Source organism: Emys orbicularis, chromosome 12 (assembly GCF_028017835.1).
Source record: "Emys orbicularis isolate rEmyOrb1 chromosome 12, rEmyOrb1.hap1, whole genome shotgun sequence".
NCBI lineage: Eukaryota > Metazoa > Chordata > Testudines > Emydidae > Emys > Emys orbicularis.
The window spans coordinates 53,737,364-53,761,600 of record NC_088694.1 but is presented as its reverse complement, the minus strand read 5'-3'; the positions used below and the strand labels follow the sequence as shown (position 1 = coordinate 53,761,600).

Below are 24,237 nucleotides of genomic sequence, written 5' to 3'. Positions count from 1 at the left end.
AGGGTTTGAGTTCTAGCCGTTGTACTGGCACATCTGTGTTCAGTCCTTCCTCAGGCAGAGTGGACACTTGACTCCCAGGACTCTAACCACTGGGGGATGGGGGGGCTCCACCATCTCCTCTTTTTGTTGAAGATCCTATCGAAATTTCATTTGCTTTTCATAAAAAAGCAGCTAAAATGCCCCAAATCAAAATGAAACAATTTGTTCTACCCAAAATGACTTTTAAAATGTTTTAAAAACAGAACAAAACAAAACACCCCACAGCAGTTTAAAAAAGAAGAAGGTGGTGTGTGCCAAGATTCTAGCTGGAGTATAAAGACACTGGGGACCTTAGATCATCTAGTCTCACCTCCTGTACAAAACAGGGCAGAGAATTTAATCTGGTTATTCATGTACTGGGCCCAATACCTTGTGTTTGACTAAAACATAACTTCCGGTCTGATGGAATAATCATGTGAAGAGAGAGAATCTATCACTTGACTTCGTAATTTGTTCAATGATTGGTTGGTAGATAGATATCACATTAGCAGGTTAATTCCATACATCCCCAAACGTCAGTCTGAAATCCAATCTCTTTAATTCAGGCTCTTATACAGGGTAAATGTGATCTGCCCCATTAATGAGAAAATTAAATTGTGACGTTATTGACATAAACTGGGACCATATAAATCATGGTTGCAACCAAGGTCCTGTAGCGGCACCCAAATCTTGTATAAAGGGGGTCAAATGGGGTGTCTAAGACAAGGTTATGGTTTACTGGTTATGATTATGCTGTCTATATGTGTGTATCAGTTTTGTAGTTGAAGTTATGAATATTGGCTCTATACTGTCTGTATGGCAAACTTATGCTATGCTTCTGGGTGACATCCCAGACAAGCTGGGATTAGCTCTGCCTAGCCTGCTTGATGGCCCATTAAGGACCCTCAGCTATACAATGGACCCATTGAGAGAAGGCAAATATGCCTTCAGACTCAGCAAAGTATGCAGGGACTGGCCCATGTGACTCCAGGCTCCATTTTGCTGTAATTTTCCACAGTAAGAACAAAGAGGTGTTCTTACACCTGGAAAAGACTATGTAAGGCTAATGCCTCATCTCCATTGGGTCTTCAATCCTGCTTCTTACCTCTGGAAGGACTTTGCTACAAGCTGAAACTTGGAACAAAGGACTGAATGACCCATCCCAGCTGGGAATGTTCCAGAGACTTAATTTGAACCTGCAGTTTATTCTATCACTGCTTCAAGCCTGAACCAAGCACTTTGCCATTACTGTATGTAATTGATTCCATTTAACCAATTCTAGCTCTCATCTCTATCTTTTTCTTTTATCAATAAACCTTTAGATTTTAGATTCTAAAGGATTGGCAACAGCGTGATTTGTGGGTAAGATCTGATTTGTATATTGACCTGGGTCTGGGGCTTGGTCCTTTGGGATCAGGAGAACCTTTTTCTTTTACTGGGGTCTTGGTTTTCATAACCATTTGTCCCCATAACGAGTGGCACTGGTGGTGATACTGGGAAACTGGAGTGTCTAAGGAAATTGCTTGTGAGACTTGCGGTTAGCCAGTGGGGTGAGACCGAAGTCCTCTTTGTCTGGCTGGTTTGGTTTGCCTTAGAGGTGGAAAAACCCCAGCCTTGGGCTGTAATTGCCCTGTTTGAGCAATTCTTCCTAAGTTGGCACTCTCAGTTGGGTTCCGCCAGAACCGCATCATCACATATATCTAATTCTCCCTGACTGAAATATTGTCAGGTACATTCTAGATGTACATAATTGAAGTACAATCAATTGCTCATTGCCACATTAAATAAATTACACCCATCGGTAACCTGCAGCTGTTTCCTTGTTGTAGGGATGGGTTGTCCCTGAGCATCTCGGAATGACAGCAGTCTTTTTTTTTTTTTGTGTGGTGCTCACGTGATAATAATTCAGCTTCCCCTTTTCTTTACACTATGTCTAGCTCTTTTCATAATTCCCGTCCCCATGGTATCTAATCCTCTCTCATTGAACAAAGCCCCTGTGAGATAGGGCAGCATCATTCCTCCCATTTTCCAGAATGGAACTGAGACACCAAAAGATAAAAGCTAGAGTTTTCATAGAGGACTAAGGGAGTTAAGCAACCAAATCCCATTGAATTTTTAGGGTTTTAGGCTTAAATTCCTTAGACACCTTTGATAATTCCATCCTATATGTGTAGTACAGTGACAGTGGGGAATAAAATGTGGGTTTCACCCACTGCAAATGTTTACCCCCACCCTTAGGTAAGTTGTTTCCCTTAAGGGATTTGGATGCCCAATGCCCTTTAATTGTAATGGGAATTGAGTGTCCCATTTCTTTAGCAGCTTTGACCCTGCCAGACTAATTGGTCATAAAGCAGAATCACAATATTGATGACAGGAGCAACTCAAAGAATGTGGGGTTTACTAGAAAGAATACTTTTATTATATCACACAATTGCTTTATTCATTATCAAAAAACATCACAAAGAGACACTGAATGGAGAGTCATAACAGAACAAAGCACATTTAGACACACAAACAGTTGTAAGAACAAACTTTTAACCAACTAACAGAAAATGACCAGTTCATAAGGCAATTTTTTTTTAAACAACAAAATCACCAATTGCCATCAGTTTGACAGACACACTAGTTATTTCTATGGTACCCATCATGATGATGTCTACCTTCCAAGCAATCATTAATGTCTTTACTCTTACAACCCCCCACTGAGTAAGCAAAACTAAATTAATTACAAATTAATTAGATGAAGAATTGAGACATAGAGACACTAAATTGCTTTGTGACAGGTTTGGTCACAGAGATCTCCTTGGGACTGTCACCTGATGTGCTGAAATTACCTCTGAGTCCATTTTCCCTACCAGCTTGGGACTCCAGAACCCTGCCTTGTTGAGCCAGAGATGCTAGCCTGCTGCAACACAGACCCAGAATTTAACTAAAAACAGCTCAGCAGGTTACCTGTCTCCAGCACCCAGACACCTAGCTCTGAATGGGATCCAATAAATCCATTTTACTCTAACCCCACTTACAGTTCTTGTCCTTGGTCAGCGACGACCCAGAGTTCTAAGGTGCATCTGTGTGAGCTTAGCTCCCACCCTGGTGGGGGGCAACATGCTCGCTTTGCTGTCTGGGAGCTCACTCTGGCATCAGCCGCCCTGCCGGCCGCTTGCCACTTCACTCCGCCGGCCGCCCTGCCAGTCGCTTGCCACTCCTCTACACCGGCTGCCCTGCCGGCCACTTGTCACTCCTCTACGCCGGCCGCCCTGCCGGCCGCTTGCCACTCCTATACACCGGCCGCCCTGCTGGCCGCTTGCCGCTCCGTTCTGCTCCACCAGCCTCCCTGCCGGCCCCTTGCCACTCCACTCCACCAGCCGCCCTGATGGCCGCTTGCCGCTCCGTTCCGCTCCACCGGCCGACCTGCCGGCAGCTTGCCACTCCGCTCCGCCGGCTTCCCTGCCGGCTGCTTGCCACTCCATTCCGCTCCGCTGGCCCCTTGCCACTCCGCTCCACCGGCCTCCCTGCCGGCCCCTTGCCACTCCTCTACACCGGCTGCACTGCCGGCCACTTGCCACTCCTCTACGCCGGCCGCTCTGCCGGCCGCTTGCCATTCCACTCTGCCGGCCGCCTGCCACTCTGCTCTGCTCCGCCGGCCTCCCTGCCGGCCGCTTACCACTCCACGCCGCCAGCCGCCCAGCCGGCAACTTGCCACTCCGCTCCGCCGGCCGCCCTGCCGGCCGCATGCCGCTCTGCTCCGCCGGCTTCCCTGAAGGCTGCTTGCCATTCCGCTCCGCCAGCCGCTTGCCACTCTGCTCCACTGCGCTGGCCTCCCTGCTGGCCGATTGCCACCACACTCCGCCGGCCGCCCTGCCGGCCCCTTGCCACTCCACTCCACCAGCCTCCCTGCTGGCCACTTGCCACTCCTCTACACCGGCCGCTTGCCGCTCCGCTTGCATCCCTGCCAGCCCCTTGCCACTCCACTCCGAAGGCCTCCCTGCTGGCCGCTTGCCACTCCGCTCCACCGGCCTCCCACTCCTCTCTGCCAGCCGCCCTGCCGGCTGCTTACCATTCCGCTCCGCAGGCCGCTTGCCACTCTGCTTCGCTCCGCCGGCCTCCCTGCTGGCCGCTTGCCACTCGACTCCGCCGGCCGCCCTGCCGGCCACTTCACACTCCGCTCCGCCGGCCGCCCTGCCGGCTGCTTGCTGCTCCACTCCACCGGCCGCCGTGCCGGCCGCTTCCCGCTCTGCTTCACCGGCCTCCTTGCCGGCCCCTTTCCACACCTCTACACCAGCCGCCCTGCCGGCCACTTGAGACTCCTCTACGTCAGCCGCCCTGCCGGCCGCTTGCCATTCCGCTCCGCTGGTCGCTTGCCACTCCGCTCCGCCGGCCTCCCTGCCGGCCGCTTGCCTCTCCACTCTGCCGGCCGCCCTGCCGGCCGCTTGCCACTCCGCTCCGCCGGCCGCCCTGCCGGCCGCTTGCCTCTCCGCTCTGCCAGCCGCTTGCCACTCAGCTCCGCTGGCCGCCCTGCCGGCCTATTGCCACTCCGCTCTGCTCCGCCGGCCTCCCTGCCGGCTGCCAGCCGCCCACTCATCACTATTGTGACGTTATTGACATAAACTGGGACCATATAGATCATTGTTGCAACCAAGGTCCTGTAGTGGCACCCAAATCTTGTATAAAGGGGGTCAAATGGGGTGTCTAAGACAAGGTTATGGTTAACTGGTTATGATTATGCTGTCTATATGTGTGTATCGGTTTTGTAGTTGAAGTTATGAATATTGGCTCTATACTGTCTGTATGGCAAACTTATGCTATGCTTCTGGGTGACATCCCAGACAAGCTGGGATTAGCTCTTCCTAGCCTGCTTATGGCCCATTAAGGGCCATCAGCTATACAATGGACCCATTGAGAGAAGGCAAATATGCCTTCAGACTCAGCAAAGTATGCAGGGACTGGCCCATGTGACTCCAGACTCCATTTTGCTGTAATTTTCCACAGTAAGAACAAAGAGGTGTTCTTACACCTGGAAAAGACTATATAAGGCTGATGCCTCATCTCCATTTGGTCTTCAATCCTGCTTCTTACCTCTGGAGGGACTTTGCTACAAACGGAAGTTCTGAACAAAGGACTGAGGACCCATCCCAGCTGGGGATGTTCCAGAGACTTGATTTGAACCTGCAGTTTATTCTATCGCTGCTGCAAGCCTGAACCAAGAACTTTGCCATTACTGTATGTAATTGATTCCATTTAACCAGTTCTAACTCTCATCTCTGTCTTTTTCCTTTTATGAATAAACCTTTAGATTTTAGATTCTAAAGGATTGGCAACAGCGTGGTTTGTGGGAAAGATCTGAGTTGTATATTGACCTGGGTCTGGGGCTTGGTCCTTTGGGATCGAGAGAACCTTTTTTGTGTTTATTGGGATATTGGTTTTCATAAACATTTGTCCCGATAATGAGTGGCACTGGTGGTGATACTGGGAAACTGGAGTGTCTAAGGGAATTGTTTGTGTGACTTGTGGTTAGCCAGTGGGGTGAGACCGAAGTCCTCTTTGTCTGGCTGGTTTGGTTTGCCTTAGAGGTGGAGAAACCCCAGCCCTTGGGCTGTAACTGCCCAGTTTTATCAATTTGTCCTGAATTGGCATTCTCAGTTGGGTCTTGCCAGACCTGCAACGTCACAACTATTCTCTGCACTCTCTTGGATGTCTTGAGGGCCCCCACTTAACACAGCTCTCAGTGATTTCAGCTCTTAGTGGGGGAGCCCTAATGCCTAGGCCTGGCTTTCAGTGATTTCAGCTTGATTGGTGTGCAGTAAGACTCTCCACTGAGTCTTTACCAGGTCTGCAATTACACGGTGAAGAGAGGAAGGGTCAAATGGTGCCTAGGACCCCTGGGCTGGACCCACACCCCCAGGTACAAGTACCTACATCCAGCCTCTCTCAACTCACTGGGCTTTGGCACCCATGTCCCCTGCCTTATGAGTGCCATTTAGCTGAGGGTGAGTCCCGCACTCAGGGCACGCCAAGCACAGTTCTGCTGCCCTTGATTCACACAACAAGGATAATTCCCCTGATTACTCCTGCCCCCAATAAGAAAGTGACTTGTGATCCAACACCAGCCAAATATGATCATTTGGGCAAAGCAGCCCCATCGTGCTCAGTGAGCACCTACACAGGCTGGGTTTGTCCATGCGAACAAGGTCAGCTCCTGAAGTCCTCTTCCCCAGCTCATCAGTAGGGGAGAGCTCATTCAGAGCCCACTTACATGTGAATAAGAACATCCTTCCTTTGTTTCTCCACTGGGGATTCTCACACAGAGAGGAATTATTCAAAGTGAGTAACGGTACGATAAATAAGCACAGGACCGAAGCACAGAAACTTGACACTTCCTGAGGATGTAATATCCAAGTCACCACAAAGCACCAATAACCAAAGGACCAGTTGGCCGTGGAATAGAGTTGAAGGTGACCTAAAAGAATGAAGCACATTCAGAACAGAAGCGTATTGCGCGGTCATACCACATCATGCAATGTCATTTGTGTCTAGGCAAAATACCAGGAGTAATCGGGTGTCTGACCCCAACTATGAAGCTGTCTCAGAATAACTTGTGATTGAGTTTCATGTGGAAGATTTTCAGTTCTTGGTCCTCTTTTCAGTAACTTCCATTGGGGAAATTTTCTGAACAGGTATATGGGCAATTCCCAAAGGAACGAAGGGCAGTTATGAATCTTGATGACATTGAAAGTGAATTTGAACTAGACACCTAGAGTGAAATCCTGACCTTACTGAAGTCACTGGAGAAACTCCCACAGTTTTTCATACACTATTATTATTATTATCTATCATTTATATTGTGGCCATGCCTAGGAGTGCGGTTTCTCACTGAGTGATTAAGGGACAGGATTACAATCCCAAAACTCATCCGTTTGAGTCTCCCTCGCTCTCACAGGGAAAAGCCAGGCCCAGCTGCAAAATATGTACCTGATCCATTGGATTAGGGCAGCCAATGGTGGTTGGACATGATGCTGGTCACATCACTTTCTTGTGTGCCTTTGGCTATGAAACTGCCTTGGGGGAAAACTCTGAGGTTGACAAGCCTAGAAACACCTGTCACAGACCAGCATCCCATTGTGCTAAGTACTGTACAAAGCCAGAGCCCCTGCCCAGAAGAGGTCACAATATATAAGACAAGAATCGGCCGGGAAATCTATGAGATAGCATCGGTCAGCATGATGCACGGTGGACTCAGCAAAACAGCTGTCAAGTGTGTGTGGAAGGAATCACAACCGCGGAGAGTTTGAAGGTCAGTGATGTAGCTTTGCAGATGTTTACTGGGTGCTCTTCCTAATCATGCGGGGCAGCATGGAGAAAAGCATGAAGCTGCTACTTTGAGAATGTAAAGGGGGTAAAACATGCTGGCATCAATGGCCAATTGCAGGAAAGAGTCAATGTCTTACTAGTGCCTGAGAGACGATTGGTAGGGTTTGGCTAGGACCCGGTGGGTCTATCAAATGAAGACAGATTGCTTATATTTGATGAAGAGTCCAGAGCGGAACCAGCAGAGGAACACAAAGCAGTGGTGAGATTTGCAAAACAACGAGGTAGGAAAATTAGAGACACGTGTTGGGTGAAGCTGTATCTTTTACTAGACCAGCTTCTTTGGTCCAATAAAATGTATCACCTCAACCACCTTGTGTCTCTAATAGCCTGGGACCGACATGGTGACAACAACACTGCAGACAAGCTAGGAAAATGGCCTTTGAAGAAAGACAGATTCCAATGGAGCCAGGATTTCCCCCTGATCTCTACTTGTGCCTTTGAAAAAATGCCCTTACAAGGCCTAAGAGGAAACCAAACATTTTGCCTTACTATACATCACTGTTCATTAGATTATAAGCTCTACAAGGATGTGGGTCTCTTATTTTTGTCTATTTAATGCCCAGTGGAAAGGGATGCTGATCTCTGTTCAAATATATCAGAATTAACAAGAAAACAGTACTACTAACAACACTGCATAAAGACAAAGAATAACAGGGAAATGGTACAAACAACCCGAGCAAGGCAGGGTACAAGATATGAAGTAACTAATACAATAAAATGTGCACAGATCTCAGCGGCTAAGGAGCCATTTTAGGCTCTTTAAAGAGCCATTCATCCCACCTGTGGATTGAATATCTAAAAGTGTTTCTTGTATCCATTTTCCATAGGAAGTTCCCCTAGCACTGAAAGGTAGAACAAGACCCATTGACTGGTTAAAACATTGTTAAAACCACACACGTTAGAATTACAAACAGAGTGGGGAGAAAATTTTCAGATGAATAATTTCTTCTGTTAAAAATAGAAGTTTCAGGTCATCTAAAAGTATTTGGGAATTCAGAACGATTCTCTGAATTCTCACTGGACACAAAAAATATTGAAAAAATAATTTTGAAAAATTCAAAACCTTTCAGTTTAACATCTTTGAAATGAAAAGTTCTCTCCTTTTTTCTTTTCAAATACATGCTCTCTTCACTCCTGCATCTTTGTGGTTTTGGATTTTCATGAGAGCCTCACACATTTAGAAAATGCTCTGCCACAGACTCCCTTCAGAGCTTGTTTGAGTTGTTCGTTGCGGAGAGCGTAGATGTAGGGGTTAAAGAGTTGAGCCACCACAGAGTACAGAAAGGACACAACTTTGTCAAAGTCCCTCGCTCCCCGCTGACCTGGTCGGATGTACCTGAAGATGGAGCTACTGTACAATATCACAACCACCAGCAGGTGAGCGGAGCAGGTGGAAAAGGCTTTTTTCCTTCCTGTGGTGGACGGGATGCGCATAATAGTGGAGATGATACAGCCATTGGAAACGATAGTGACTGTTAAAGTGCCAGGTAAGACCACTACAGCTGCAACCAAGATCATTACCTCAATGTGTCCCGTGTCCCTGCAGGAGAGTTGGAGCAATGCGGCTGTATCGCAGTAGAAGTGGTTTATGACATTGGGGCCACAGAATGGTAACAGCACAACCATAAATGTTGGAGGAAAGCACAAGAGAAAACTCATCACCCAGCAGCCCAACACTAACTGGAAGCAGACCCTGCCATTCATGATGGTGCCGTAATGCAAGGGATGGCAGATAGCCACGTAGCGGTCAAAGGACATCATGGCCACATGGAAAAATACACAGGTGCCCAGGAAGAAGAACAACAACAACTGAAGAAAACAACCAAGGAGGGAAATAGATTTACTCTCTGTGAGGAGGCTGTAGAGGAACCTGGGCATGACGACGGAGGTGAAGCAGATTTCCAAAAAAGAGAAGTTCCTGAGGAAGAAATACATGGGGGATTGGAGGCGATGGTCCACCAGGGAGAGGCTGACAACAATGATGTTACCCGTTATGGTCAACAGGAAGATAATTAATAGAACCACAAACAGGAAGGTGTTTAAACAACGGCTGTTGGACAGGCCCAAGATGATGAATTCCACCACGGTGGTCTGATTCTTCATTCTCAGATCATTCTTAAAAGATAAAAAATTAAGAAGCATGTCAAAAACAGAGCGAATTGAATGTTTGTAGGAAAAATGCTGTAAGTCAATAGAATACACATCATCAATGGGAGTTGGGTACCCAATAGACTTGGGCTCTACGAGAAAAGGCTGACTGGAAAACCAGAACCAAAGACAGTATCTTAGAGGAGAATATTTGATACTTTAAGCAGGCGGGGGAGGGGAGAGAGAGGGAGAGAGAACTGGAAGGGATGAAAGAATGAAAATAATTTTTAAATAAGAATATTTTTATCCCAATTTTTCATGTATTCCTAGATTATAAGGCCCAAAGGCACCACTGTGATCATCTAATCTGACCTCCTGCATAGACCAAGAATTTCTCTCAGTTAACTCCTGTTAGAACTAGAGCATAGTCTTGAGAGGGACAGCCAATCTTGATGTTAAAAATTTCCAAGGGTGAAGAATCCAACACACAATTCTTAGTAAGTTGTTCCAATGATTAAATACCATCACTGCTCATCTTCTGTGTTTGTTTGGCTTTTCTTCCAGGTCATTGATAAATATATTAAAAAAGCACCATGCCAAGAACTGATCCCTGTGGGACTCCACTAGAGATACACCCGCTCAATGATGCACCGTATACAATTCCTGCTGGAGACCTGTCAGTTACCCACTTTGTAATTCATTCAAAGTGTCTCACCTCAAGTGTGTATCATTCTCGTTTCTTAGTCAAACTGTCAAAGATTAAATGAAAAATAGTACCTATCTTTAAAAAAAAACAGGATTGAAGAGAACTGAGGAATTACAGACCAGTCTACCTAACTTCAAGACCTGGGAAGACACTGGGACAAATTATTAAGCCACAAGTTGTAAGCACCTGGAGGATAATAGGGTTTTAAGTAAAAACCAACATGGATTTATCAAGAATAAATCATGCCAAATCAAAGCAATTTCTTTCTTTGACAGCAGTACTGGTTGGGCGGATAGATCAAAAGCCATAGATGTGATGTATCTTGATTTTTAGTAGGGGTTTGACACAGTCCCACATCACATTCTCATAAGCAAACTGGAGAATGATGGTGAAGATTAAATCATTATGAGGAGGGTGCATAACGAGTTGAAAGACATTACTCACAGAGAACTATCAGCGGCTCACTGTCAAAGTGTGGGAATTTATCTAGTGCAGTCCTGCAGGGATCTGTCCTGCATCCAGTACAATTCAATATTTTCACTAATGATGTGGATAATGGGGGGGCAGATTATGCTTATAAAATGATCAGATGACACCACATAAGAACAGCCACAGTGGGTCAGACCAATGGCCCATCTACTGACAGTGGCCAGTGCCAGGTGCCCCAGAGGGAATGAACAGAACAGGAATTAATCAAGTGATCCATCCCCTGTCGCCCATTCCCAGCTTCTGACAAACAGAGGCAGGGATACTTCACAGCATGGTTTTGCAGGCTGGGAGAGGTTGCTAGCACTGTGGAGGACAGGATTAGAAATCAAAATTACATTGACAAATTGGAGAATTAGTCTGAATTCAGCAAGATCAAACTCAGTAAAGACAACTGCAAAGTCCTACACTTAGGAAGAAAGAAATTAAATGCACAAGTGCAAAACGAGGACTAACTAGCTAGGAGGCCATACGGCTGCATAGGCTCTGGGAGTTAGAGTTGATCACAAATTGAACATTAATCCAATGAGATGCAGTTACCAAACAAAGGCTAATATCATTCTGGGATGCATTAACAGAGAGGCAGTTGTCCCTGGTAAGGCCTCGGCTAGGGTGCTGTGGCCAGTTCTGGATTTCACACCTTAGGAAAGATGCAGAATAGTTGGAAAGGGTCTAGAAGGGTGCAACAAAAATGATAAAAGGGTTAGAAAACTTGACCTTAAGGGAAGGTTTCAAAAACTAGGCCTGTTTAATCTCTGAATGCGTAAAGGGCTTTATAAAGAGGACAGTGATCATTCGGTCTCCACACCCACTGAATGTGGGGCAAGTAATGCAGTTAATCTGCAGCAAGGGAGATTTGCCTTAGGTCTTAGGTAAACATGTCTAACTGTAAGGATAGTTCAGTGCTGGAACACTTGACCCTGGGAGGATGGGGAATCCCAGTCATTGGAGATAGCAGCATTCTGTATCCTACGGGGAAAGGAAACCTCAACGTTGCAAATCTGCAAAACCTCCACTATGTGCACCTTGGAATTCATTCTCAGATCTCACCAGTCTCGATCGCTATGAGACATTAAAAACTGGCAGCTGGTACCTCTGTTACTATAAGTGTTACCTCTGCTTATAGAATCACAGAACCATAGCGTTAGACGGGACCACAAGGGTCATCTAGCCGATTTCTCGTAATAGTCTCACTTCTATTTCCGACTTCCCTGGCCCCTGAGTAGTCTTTTTATCATAGCCAGATATTTGTGTCTCGTTTCAGGATAAGAGTGAATAATTTTAGGAGAGTGACCCTATTTGCCTAACACAGTGGAACTGGGATCCCAGACAGGTGGTCTCAATCTTGTACCCAAAACAAAACAAAACAAAGCAAAAAAAAAAAAAAAAGATTACCCACAAAGTTCTTCAGACCACGATTTCTTTCATCTCCCAATCTGCAATCACACCTTGTGCATTCTCACTCAGACCATGCAATGATGGAGTACATGGAACACGAACCAAAATTATCACACAAAGCCTGCAGGTGCTGAATTGAGATGCTCCAAAATAGGTCTGCCCATTTATGGCTCTCTATGTAACAGAACATTGGGATAAACTTGGGTGATCACTGCCTCTGTCAAATTATCCCTCATTTATAACAATTGTAGACTCTGGTTTTCTCGTCCCTCATTGCTGGCTGGGACCTCTGAGACCAATTAGCTGATGAGTTTGCTGACAACACTCAGAGAACTCAAGTCTGATCCATTCTACTGTAAGTTTTAGGAAAGAGCATTACAATGTTATGTCTCTCTCTTCCACACCGAGAAGACAATGGGTTCTATGACCATCTCCCACCTCGCTTGTTTTCATGGCAAGACAGGGAAAAGATTCAGGAAACTTGAACAGAGTTAGATGCCCTTATAACTGATGTTCTTGTGCTTAACATATTAGAATCGGATTCGGGAAAGCAGTGTCCAATTCCTGCTTTTGCCACACACCCCTCCACAACCTCAGGCAAGTCACTTAGGGCTGGTTAAAGATATTTAGGCACCTAATGGGATTTTTAAAAGCATCTAGGCACCACAGAGTCCAAATAACCAGAGGACCAGTTGGCCAGCGAATGGAGTTGAAGGTGACCCAAAAGAATGAAATATATTGATAACAGAAGCATATTGCTCTGTCACACCACATCATGCAATGTCATTTGTTCCTTGCAAAATACCAGGCGTAACCAGGTGTCGGACCCCCATTATGAAGCTGTCTCAGAATAACTTGTGATTGAGTTTCATGTGGGAGATTTTCAGTTCTTGGTCCTCGTTTCAGTCACTTCCATTGGGGAAATTTTCTGAATGGGTACATAGGCAATTCCCAAAGGCACGAAGGTCAGTTATGAATCTTGATGACATTGAAATTGAATTTGAACTAGACACATAGAGTGAAATCCTGACCTTATCGAAGTCACTGGAGAAACTCCCATGGGGTTTCATACACTACTATTATTATCTATCATTTATCTTGTGGCCATGCCTAGGAGTGTGGTTTCTCACTGAGTGATTAAGGGGCAGGATTACAATCCCAAAACTCATCCGTTTGAATCTCCCTTGCTCTCACAGGGAAAAGCCAGGCCCAGCTGCAAAATGTGTACCTGATCCTTCAGAATAGGGCAGCCAATGGTGGTTGGACGTGATGCTGTTCACATCACTTTCTTGAGTTCCTTTGGCTACGAAACTGCCTTGACTTTGCAAATGGTGAGCCATTTGCTTGTGGGAGACAACTGATGTTAACAAGCCTAGAAACGCCTGTCTGTAGCCTGATTTAGGGTGTGTTAATAATATTAATTTAATGTATCAATTTAATCTTTAATTAATTTTAATTTAATGAATGAATTAATAATATTAATAATTAATAATTAATATTATTTAGTATGGGTTTTAGGCTCACCAATCTGTTTGATCAGAAGATAAAATTTCTTGTCCCGAATCATGCTCAACAGAATTTATAAAGGACCCTTGGGGATGTGACAGGAAGCTCACACTGAGACAGATATAGCCTTAAAGACTTTTTATTAAAATCAGTAATAGTAAGTAAATGGTAAATACCCAGAGTTACGAAGTTACAATTGCATTACTGCTATTCAAAAGATACATATGGTAATATAGTATTACATGCAACAAAGCTTTGGTTAATATACTCACACCCTTCCTTGATAACCTGGGGGTAAAAGATAGAGGACCAGTCTTGCGGTTCAGGTTTCTCAATTCTTGAGTGAGGGATGCAGTGCTTAGAAAAAGCTAATGCTAGGAGCTATCAAAACTTAATTAGGGTTTACTTGACTAACATAAAATCAAAACCTGATAAACAAAACTAAGAATAAAACTTAGGGAAACCAAGCTTAGCCTAGTTCCCTTGAAACTTAAAGTTGAAGAAGAACAAGAACAGCCTACGAATAGTAGAGTCATCGCAGACAGATAGAATAGAGAGAGAGTGGAGGTAGCAAGTGAGAATGATAGAGCGGAGTGCTCTAGCGAGGTGGGTCACCTCTTTTATCGGGCACAAGTGCTGGAAATCCTTCCTCCTATGCCCAAATTTCATTCCTCACCCACAAAATGTTAGGGTATGCTTACCCCATAGGCTAGTATGTTTGTGCGTATTGATGACATGTACCTACCACATAAGTTCCCTTGTGGTGTACCTGTTAAGTCTGTGGGTACAACATTGAACCCCCCCATGCCATTCTCCATTGTCTATTGGTCTAGATAAAAGGTCATAGACATAGGCATTTTAGCCTCTGTGAGGAGCCATTTATCCCTCCTGTGGGTGGAATATCTAAAGCGCAGTGTTTCTTGTACCGCTTTGCCAGGGGAAGTGCCCCTCACAGAGAAAGGTAGAACAAGAACTATTGACTGGATGCTAAAACCACACACGTAGAAATGACACAGCCGGGAGAATTTTTTCAGATGAATAATTTCTTCTGTAAAAAATACAGTTTCAGGTCAGCTAAAAGTATTTGTGAATTCAGTTGTGAATTCAAAGAATAGACCTGACCACAAAAAAAAAAATGGAAAATAATAATTGAAAATATTTATTTCAACATCTTCAAAAATCAAAAGTTTTCACTTTTCAACAATTTAGCAAGATGTTAAAGAAACGTTCTTCCCAAACTGAATTTTGTTTAGTGTTTCATTTCACCAAGAATAACCTAATAATTTCTATTTTGGGAACAAAATAGCAAGACAGAATCTCCATCTCTTGAAGTCTTCCAGTCAAGACTGGATGCCATTCAGGAAGACACACTTTCATTAGACATGAGTTACTAGTCTCAGTGCATAACTAACTGGTGGAATTCTGTGGCGTGTGTTATCAGGAGCTCACACTTGATGATCTGAGGATCCCTTTTGGGCATACAATTTATCAACCTAGACATGAGGAGATAAATTCACCCCCGTTAAAAGCTCAGGACCCAGCAACGCCATTGTGAAGCCAGGCACGAAGTCAAGGACCATCCATGTTCTCTTCACTCCTGTATCTTTGGTGTTCCAGAGTTTCCTGATATCCTCCGGCACTTAGAAATTGTTCGGCCAAATATGTCCTTCAGAGCCTGTTTGACTTGTTCATTGCGGAGAGCATAGATGTAGGGGTTAAAGAGTTGAGTCATCACACAGTGCACAAAGGACACAACTTTGTCAAAGTCGTGAGTGCCCCGCTGACCTGGACGGATGTACCTGAAGATGGCACTACTGTACAATATCACAACAACCGTGAGGTGAGCAGAGCAGGTGGAAAAGGCCTTTTTCCTTCCTGTGGTGGACGGGATGCGCATGATAGTACAGATGATACAGCCATAGGAAATTATGGTGACTGTTAAAGTGCCAGGTAAGACCACTACAGCTGCAACCAAGAGCATTACCTCAATGTGTCCTGTGTCTATGCAGGAGAGTTGGAGCAATGCGGCTGTGTCACAGTAGAAGTGGTTTATGACATTGGGGCCACAGAACGGTAACAGCACAACCATAAATGTCGGGGGAAAGATTAAGAGAAAACTCATCACCCAGCAGCCCAGCACTAACTGGAAGCAGACCCTGCCATTCATGATGGTGCCGTAATGCAAGGGATGGCAGATAGCCATGTAGCGGTCAAAGGACATCATAGCCACATGGAAAAATACACAGGTGCCCAGGAGGAAGAACAACAACAACTGAAGAAAACAACCAGGGAGGGGAATAGATTTTCTCTCTGTCAGGAGGCTGTAAAGGAACCTGGGCATGATGACAGAGGTGAAACAGATTTCCAAGAGGGAGAAGTTCCTGAGGAAGAAATACATGGGCGATTGGAGGCGATGGTCCACCAAGGAGAGGGTGACAACAGCAATGTTCCCCGTCACAGTCAAGAAGAAGACAACAGATAGAACCACGAACAGGATGATGTTGACATGGTGATTGTTGGACAGTCCCACAATGATGAATTCCACCACCATCGTCTGGTTCTTCATTCTTCACTCATCTTTAAAGAAAAAATAAACCATGTCAAAACCAGCACCAATAGGCCAATAAGGACAGAACGCCTGCAGGAAAATTCTACACATAAATAGAACTAATCTCTTTAATAATTTCTTTGAAAAAGTCACACGTTTTACCACAATTTATCATAGATTTTTAAGGACAGAAGGCACCAGTATGATCATCTATTCTGACTTCCTATATAGAATGGACCAAGGAAAATCTCTGAATTAAATAAACATCCAACATTAAAAAAAAACATCTAATATTGGCTTTAAAATTTCCAGTGATGGAAAATTCACCAGAAGACTTGGAAAGTTATTCCAAAGGTTAAATATCCTGTCTGTGAAAGTTTTTTTTTTTTGTTTTCTTCCAGGTCACTGATAAACATAATTTAAAAGTACTGGGCCAATAACCGATCCCTGTGGCACCCCTCTAAAAACACCCATGCTCAATGATGATCGCCCATATAGAAGTCCACTTTTTAGTCAGATGTGTTTGAAATCTCTTCCGTTTGCACCATGTTAATTGTGTATCATTCTAGTTTCTTAATCACAATGTAAAAAATCAAATAAAAAATAGTACCTGCCTTAAAAAAGGGAAACAAAGGGGCCCTGGGGAATTATAGACCAAGCAGCCTAACTGTGATACTTGGAAAGATACCGGAACAAATTATTAAACGATCAAGTCGTAAGTACCTAGAGGATAACAGGGTTTATGTAATAGCCAACAAGTGCAAAGTACTAGATTTAGGAAGAAAAATATCAAATGCACAGGAAAATGGGACTAGCTGGCAAGTAGGTAGTACTCCTGAAAAGGACCTTGGGGTTATATTGCCTCACAAATGGAATCTGTGTCCGCAATGTGATGCTGTTGGGAAAAGGCCAATATCATACTGGGGTGTATTAACAGGACTGTTGTATGTGAGACACAGGAAGTAAGTGACTCAATACTGGTGAGACCTCAGCTGGAGTGTACTGTCCAGTTGTGTAGTCCACACTTAAATAAAGTTGTGGACAAATTGGAGAGGGTCCACAAGACTGCAACAAAAATGATGAAAGGGTTAGAATACAGCCTAGGTATATTTGTCCTGCCTCAGCACAGGAGGGATGGAAAAGATGACCTTTCAAGTTCCCTTCCAACCCGACATTTCTATGGTTCTGTATCATTCTGTATCACATCAAATGCCTTACAGAAATCTAAACATATTGCATCAGCATTATTACCATCATCAAACAAACTTGTAATGACATGAAACAAAGCTCTCAGGTTAGTTGGGCTGAATGTACATCCATTAACCCACGCTGACTGGAATTAATTCTATTATCCGCCTCTATTTGTATGTTAATCGAGTCCCAAATCTGCCACTCTATAATTTTATCCATGGTCAATGTCAGGCTCACGGGAGTTTAATTACGTGGCTAATCCCATTTTCTCCTGCTTTTCCACCAGACCTACAAGTGAATAGGGTAGTTGCAATGTTAAGAACACAAGAACGGCCAGATTGGATCAGAGCAAAGGTCCATCTAGCCCAGTATCCTGTCTGCCGACAGTGGCCAATGCCAGGTGCTCCAAAGGAAATGGACAGAGCAGGTAATCATCAAGTGATGTTAGTTTGACAAGATCTTGGATGTGAATCCTTCTTGCCCATCCCACACTACCTATGACAGGGACTCTCTCTTCTGTTACACCTCATCCTGAAATCAGACATGGCAACCATCAGTGCTGGATATGTATTTTCTCTAAGATAAATTGTTTTCCTGCGAATGAAAATAACTTCACTGGGTTTCAAAGTTCCATAGAAGTAAATGGCAGATGCTCATGTTCTGGGCAAGCTACTGCTTCTGGCTGCCTGCAGATTCAGCCGGACATTGCTCTAACACAACATATTGGTTACAAATTAGGAAGGATTTTCCTTCCTAAGCCCTGGTTTCATTCCCTTCCCACATAGACACCCGCCTCCCCTTGTATTGAATAGAAGCATAGCTTGAATGGCTACATTTTAAATCAGTCACATTACCCAGCTTGGACCTGCAGGGTCTGATCCAATGGTCTTCAAAGTCAACTGAGAGCCTAACACTGGCTCCAGAGGTCTCTCAGACAATGTTAAGATGCTGGTGGCCACGGAGAGGTACTTACAGAGTTGGAAAATGGAGAGTGAGGACACAAACATTCGTTAGCAGGGACGGCTGCTCTCCGCATCACAAACAGAACCTGGAGAAAAGCCCTGTGTCTTTGCAGATTGGGTCCCATGCACCTCTCCAAACACTTCTTTTCTCAAAAGCTCTACTTTTTCAACAGTATTTCCCTAGGAGATTGAATACACAGAACAAGAAGGTCTCTTATTTCTCAGAGATTCCCATTTTGCAATAAGCCATTTCATCCATCCGCTTGGCTTTGCAGCTAGGGGTAGCAGAATTTTTTGCAAGGGCACTTGTCGTAACTTCACCACCATGATGAAACAAATCTGATTGTTCCCACGTTAAATGTATCCCATAACAGGGATCCCTGAAGTAATGGTAGCGGCATTGTGTCTACTTGCAAACCTCAAAGATTCATACCCTGCAAAGATCTCCAAAGTCACCACACTGCGGACCTTCAAATCCATCCTCAGATCTCACCAAATGCCACGATAGCAAGGAGACACTAAAGAATGGCAGCTGTTGTGTCACCTCTGCTCATCACATCTGTCATTATTTTCTACACGTCTATATCCCAACTGTGCTGTTGATCACATCCATATATTTCTGACTCATGCTACACAGACTGAATATTTTCGGGAGAGCTCCCTTCTTTGCCTAGCACAACAGAACTGGGATCCTAAACAGGGGCCTGGATCTCAGACCACAGAACAAAACAATAATAATATTTACTGCCAGGCTCTTCAAATCGAGATCACTTTAAAATCCCACCCCAGCCATCCTGTTCTGTACAGCCTCACTCAGACTCGAGATGTTAGAAACACCTGCAATTGTCACAGAAATCCTGCAGCTGCTGAATCAAGATGCTCCAATTTGGCCCTGTCTATCTATGCCTTTCTATATAACAGATCATGAGGATAAACCTGGGCTATATTAAACAACCCCTCCCTTTTGTGTTCTCATTTATAATAGTTGTCATGTCTGGTATTCTTGTCCCTCATTTTTGGCTGGGACCCGTGTGACCAATTAGCTAATGAGCTTTGCTGACAACACCGTAGGGACACACTTCTGCTCCCTTCTTCTAAAAGTTTTAGAAAAGAGCAGGTTGATGTTATGTTTCTTCGTTCCCCCGGGAGAAGCCAAAGGGTTCTGTGTCTCCACGTGCGAACTCATCATTTTCTTGGCAAGACAGAGAATTGCTACAGAATATTTGTATCGCTTCAGGGAGATGTAGGAGATGACCGTGGTGTTTCCCGATTGGATCAAGAAGGCGGCAATGAAGAGAACCATGAATAGGAAGATATTGAAATGATTGGTCATTGGCCAGGCCCAAGAGAATGAACTCTTCTGCCATGGTGGTTGTCCATTGAAATGTATTTGTTCTAGGCAGAAGGCTGGCCCCTGACCAGAGGTACTGGCTTGTCAGCAGAGAAACTGAAGTCACCCTGGTAGGATTCGGTGTTCCCTGATGAGGCTGGCTGGTGAGTCACCTAAATGAGAGACGGGACGGTGATGAAAGGGCAGAAGTGTCATGACTCACTCATGCTGTTCAGCCATTTTTCACCAACTTCCATTGAGGGAAGTTGCTGCAAGTGTGGGGGGCAGGCAGAGGTGACCCTGCCCACCGAAGCAAAGATGGTCTCCCAAGAACTCCTAAGGGAAGGGTGAGCTAGAGCGAGGAGGAAATGCATGTCAGAAAAGAACATAAGAATATAGGAACGGTCCTACTGGGTCAGACCAAAGGTCCATCTAGCCCAGTATCCTGTTTCCCTACAGTGGCCAATGCCAGGTGCCCCAGAGGGAATGAACAGAACAGGTAATCATCAAGTGATCCATCCGCTGTCGCCCATTCCCAGCTTCTGGAAAACAGAATCCAGGTTAATTTCATAATTCCCCAAACATCAGTCTGAAATCTGATCTCTTTAATTCAGACTTTTATACAGGGTAAATATGATCTGCGCCATTAATGAGAAAATTAAACCTAACTCTCCCTGACTGAAATATTGTCAGGTACATTCTCGATGTACATAATTGAAGTACAATCAGTTGCTCATTGCCACATTAAGTTAATTACACCCACTGGTAATAACCTGCAGCTCTTTCATTGTTGTAGGGATGGGTTTTTCCTGAGTGTCTTGGAATGCCTACAATCTTTTTTCTGTGCTCATGTGATAAGAACATAATAACATAAGAATGGCCATACTGAGTCAGACCAAAGGTCCATCCAGCCCAGTATCCTGTCTTCCGACAGTGGCCAGTGCCAGGTGCCCCAGAGGGAATGAACAGAACAGGTAATCATCAAGTGATCCATCCCCTGTCGCCCATTCCCAGCTTCTGGCAAACAGAGGCTAGGGACACCATGCCTGCCCATCCTGGCTAATAGCCATTGATGGACCTATCCTCCATGAAATTATCTAGTTTTTTTTTTAACCCTGTTATGGTCTTGGCCTTCCCAACATCTTCTGGCAAGGAGTTCCACAGGTTGACTGTGTGTTGTGTGAAGAAATACTTCCTTTTATTTGTTGTAAACCTGCTGCGTATTAATTTCATTTGGGGACACATGCTTCTGTACTGCCATTTAGGCTGACACACCCCTTGTTTCCAAAATGTTAGAGTTGTTACATTTGAGTCTCTCGACTTCAGTTACTCTACTAGAACTAAAGTGAGCATGGCCACACTGGGTATGTCTAAGCTGCAGTCACTAGGTATAGTTACCGTACATCTAGGAATGGTTATTGTTTTGGTATGTTTTTTTCTGTAATGCCTTTACTTTAAGAATAAATGTGCTGGCTTAGAAAGCACCAGGAGGTAACCTGTCACTGTTTGCAGTTCATTGGTCAGAGCCCTTGATGAGAAAGCAACACCTAGGCACTGTGCATTAGGCAGGGTGTCTTGTGGGGGATCCCCCATGTATAGCAGGGGGTTGTTCATTCCTTAATACCCCCAGTCAGAAAGGCCTGGCCCAAGGGTCCTTGCTCAGTGACAGGGGATGGCTGGAGACCTGACTGGACATTCCGGGAGTGGACCAGGGAGAGGGATACAGGTACAGTGATCCTGGGACTGTGATAGTTTGCTCTAAGGAAGGGGAAATGTAATGAATGCTGGTGACCAAAGGTGACGACAAAGATGCATTGGGATTGTTGCATAATGTCCATGTGCTTTGGAGAGGAAGGATGCGCTTCTGCCTGAGATATCGGCCTTAGAGTGGACAAAGTTGGGCTTAATTCTTTGTTCTGCCACAGAATCGTTGTGTGACAACTGGGAAGTCCCTGCATCTCTCAGTGCCTCATTCCCCTGCTGGTAGAATGAAGATGGTAATATGTCTTTTCTGTCTGTTGAGATTTTAAGGCGTTCAGGACAAGGATTGCCACTTGGTGTGTGTTTTCAGATCACCATGGGCCCTGAACTTGGTTGGGGACTCTAAGCACAATCATAATTTTTTTTTCTTAATGAGATCCTCACATTCTGTGAATGGTATAAAATTACCAAAGTATTGTACACATACAATTAAATATAATACAGGATGCTCAAATTTTCTGCCACTGCTGTTCAGGAAACACCTTAAAACAGTGGTTTTCAGCCTTTCCAGACTACTGTAGTCCTTTCAGGAGTCGGATTTGTCTTGTATAGCCCAAGTTTCACCTCTGTAGGGAGCCAGGGTGGCTTCCCTCCGAACCTGAGGGTAAAGGGTCGCTCTTTCAGCCTGAGTGGGCGGGGCCAGACCAAGCTTACTCCACCCCCCGGAAGGGGAGGGGTGGAACAGGAAGTATAAAGGGCAGGGCCCTTAGCCCAGTCAGGGCAGCACCAGGGAGGGAAGCAGATGCAGACCGCGGGCTGCTCCCTTCAGACCCTGCTGCTGGTCCAGGGGAGGCCCTGGACCAAAAGAAACCTGACCTGGAGGAAGGACACGGGCTACCAGGACTGCCGGCCGCCGAGTACCCAGAGGAGCTGGAGGAGCCTGAGGCAGAGGTGGAGCTGGAGCTGCCAGCAGCCGAGTACCCGGAGGAGCTGGAGGGACCGGAGGGACTCGCTCGAGGGACCGGGTAGGAAGGAGCCCAGGGACAGAACTGCACAGTGTGGTGAGTCTATTTGGTCAGCGTGTTGCGGAAGGACCCCGCTGACCCAGTGGCGGGACTCTCACTCCGCCACTGTCAGGGCCCTGGGCTGGAGTGCATTCCCCTACCCCGGCCAACCCGCCTCGGGTAGCAAAATCCCAATAGCGCGAGAGACTCTTGCCAGCGCTCCCCTGCCTGAGGAGGGCACTATAGACTCTTGCCGCGCTCCCCTGCCTGAGGGGCGTGCTAGAGACCTTTGCCGGCGCTCCCCTGCCTGAGGGGCGCGCTAGAGACCTTTGCCCGCATCCCTCCCTCTGCTAATTCCCTAGTGACAGACGGCCTGACGCAGGCCGGCCAGTGGGACAGTAGCTACCCACCACCCCCTAGCGGCTCGGTGGGCCAACCGACGCAGGTCACAACCTCACTTAAAAACTACTTGCTTACAAAACCAGACATAAAAATACAAAAGTGTCACAGCACATTACTGAAAAATTGCTGACTTTCTCATTTTTACCATATAATTATAAAATCGATTGGAATATAAATATTGTACTTACATTTCAGTGTACAGCCGTATAAAGAAGATACTGTCTGTATGAGATTTTAGTTTGTACCGACTTTGATAGTGCTTTTTATGTAGTCCGTTGTAAAACTAGGCAAATATCTAGATGAGTTGATGTACCTCCTGGAAGACCTCTGCGTACCCCAAGGGGTCCGTGGCCCCCTGGTTAAGAGCTACTGCCTTAAAATATTAAACCGAATTGCATTATTTATACAGAGACAAGACTATTCATATCACAAAAATATGACCTTGGAATTAGGCTTGGAAAGGATTACTTCTACCTCTGTAAATGACAATAAACGTCATTTCCACCATACACACACAAACCGACGAAAAAGTATTTCCATTGACAATAATCAAAATTTACCTCTGGGAAAAATAAGAAAAATCTGCTTGAGAATTGATTCGAGTTTGATTTACGGATATTGACTTTGTACACGTTGACATGTAATGTTAACAATTTGTGGTTTAATGGTTGCAATTCTTTACCTTTTAAATCTCAATGCCTAATGTCATTAAATAATTGTCTTTGTTGCTCCTATTGCTTCGCACACACCCCTATTTCTTGCAACTGTGAAAATGTATAGAGAAAAAGGTACTTAAAATGAACATTGATATTACCTGTGAAAATTATTAAAATGCTAACAATTGAATTCTGCCACACCTGCTTCTAGTACAGAGAACCAACATGTTGGACTATCTTGGGGAAGAAAACAGAATAGTTAATCATACATGGCTTCAGAAATAGAGGTTCTTTGTCAGTGCAACTGCTGCTACTGCAGGGCTAGTCTAGTGAAGTCCACGTTAACTTCCACATGAGTTGACTATGTCTTCAGAGTGAGGCTCTGCCCTCCGACCAGATGCCTGTGTGCTCTGCCACAAAACTAATTCATACCAATAATAACCATTATTAATAACAATGCTTGCATGGGCCATGAGTGAGCCAGCCTTAATTGCAATGACTAGTATCTTACTCTGCAGGTGGACCTACTGATTTCAGTGGGCCCGTATTACAACCACTTTATGAAATCCTCGAACGGACAGCTGAATTCTGCAATCTCAGTCCCAAAGTCCATGCATTTTGCACATGAGTGGGAGGGATCGCCGGACTTCTCTGTAGGGCTTCATAGTCCAAATCACAATTTAGCTCCAGGAGACTGGTCATGGAGCAAAGTTCTACTTAGCTGGAGTAAATTTGTCACAATCTGCCCCATGAAAATGAGCCCTGTCTCCTAGAGGCAATGGAGCCTGGATGGGAAGTCACTTTTATTCCCTAAAAAAACCCTGCCAGACGAAAATGATTTTTATTTTGTCCAAAACATTCATAGAAATGTTT

The 24,237-nt window shown here is 45.0% G+C and overlaps 2 protein-coding genes across 2 annotated transcripts; both read right to left on the bottom strand.

The window, feature by feature from the left end:
* Positions 1 to 8,544: 8,544 nt before the first annotated feature.
* LOC135887076 (olfactory receptor 6C75-like) lies at positions 8,545 to 9,489 on the bottom strand. Its single transcript, XM_065414856.1, has one exon. The coding sequence runs from the start codon at positions 9,487 to 9,489 to the stop codon at positions 8,545 to 8,547; it is 945 nt and encodes a 314-aa protein (XP_065270928.1).
* A 5,672-nt stretch (positions 9,490 to 15,161) lies between these two features.
* LOC135886416 (olfactory receptor 6C75-like) lies at positions 15,162 to 16,136 on the bottom strand. The gene has a single exon (XM_065414169.1). The coding sequence runs from the start codon at positions 16,134 to 16,136 to the stop codon at positions 15,162 to 15,164; it is 975 nt and encodes a 324-aa protein (XP_065270241.1).
* Positions 16,137 to 24,237: the final 8,101 nt, after the last annotated feature.

Coding starts and splice junctions, on each gene's coding strand:
- LOC135886416 (XM_065414169.1), bottom strand. CDS start 16,136: ATGAAGAACCAGACGATGGTGGTGGAATTCATCATTGTGGGACTGTCC.
- LOC135887076 (XM_065414856.1), bottom strand. CDS start 9,489: ATGAAGAATCAGACCACCGTGGTGGAATTCATCATCTTGGGCCTGTCC.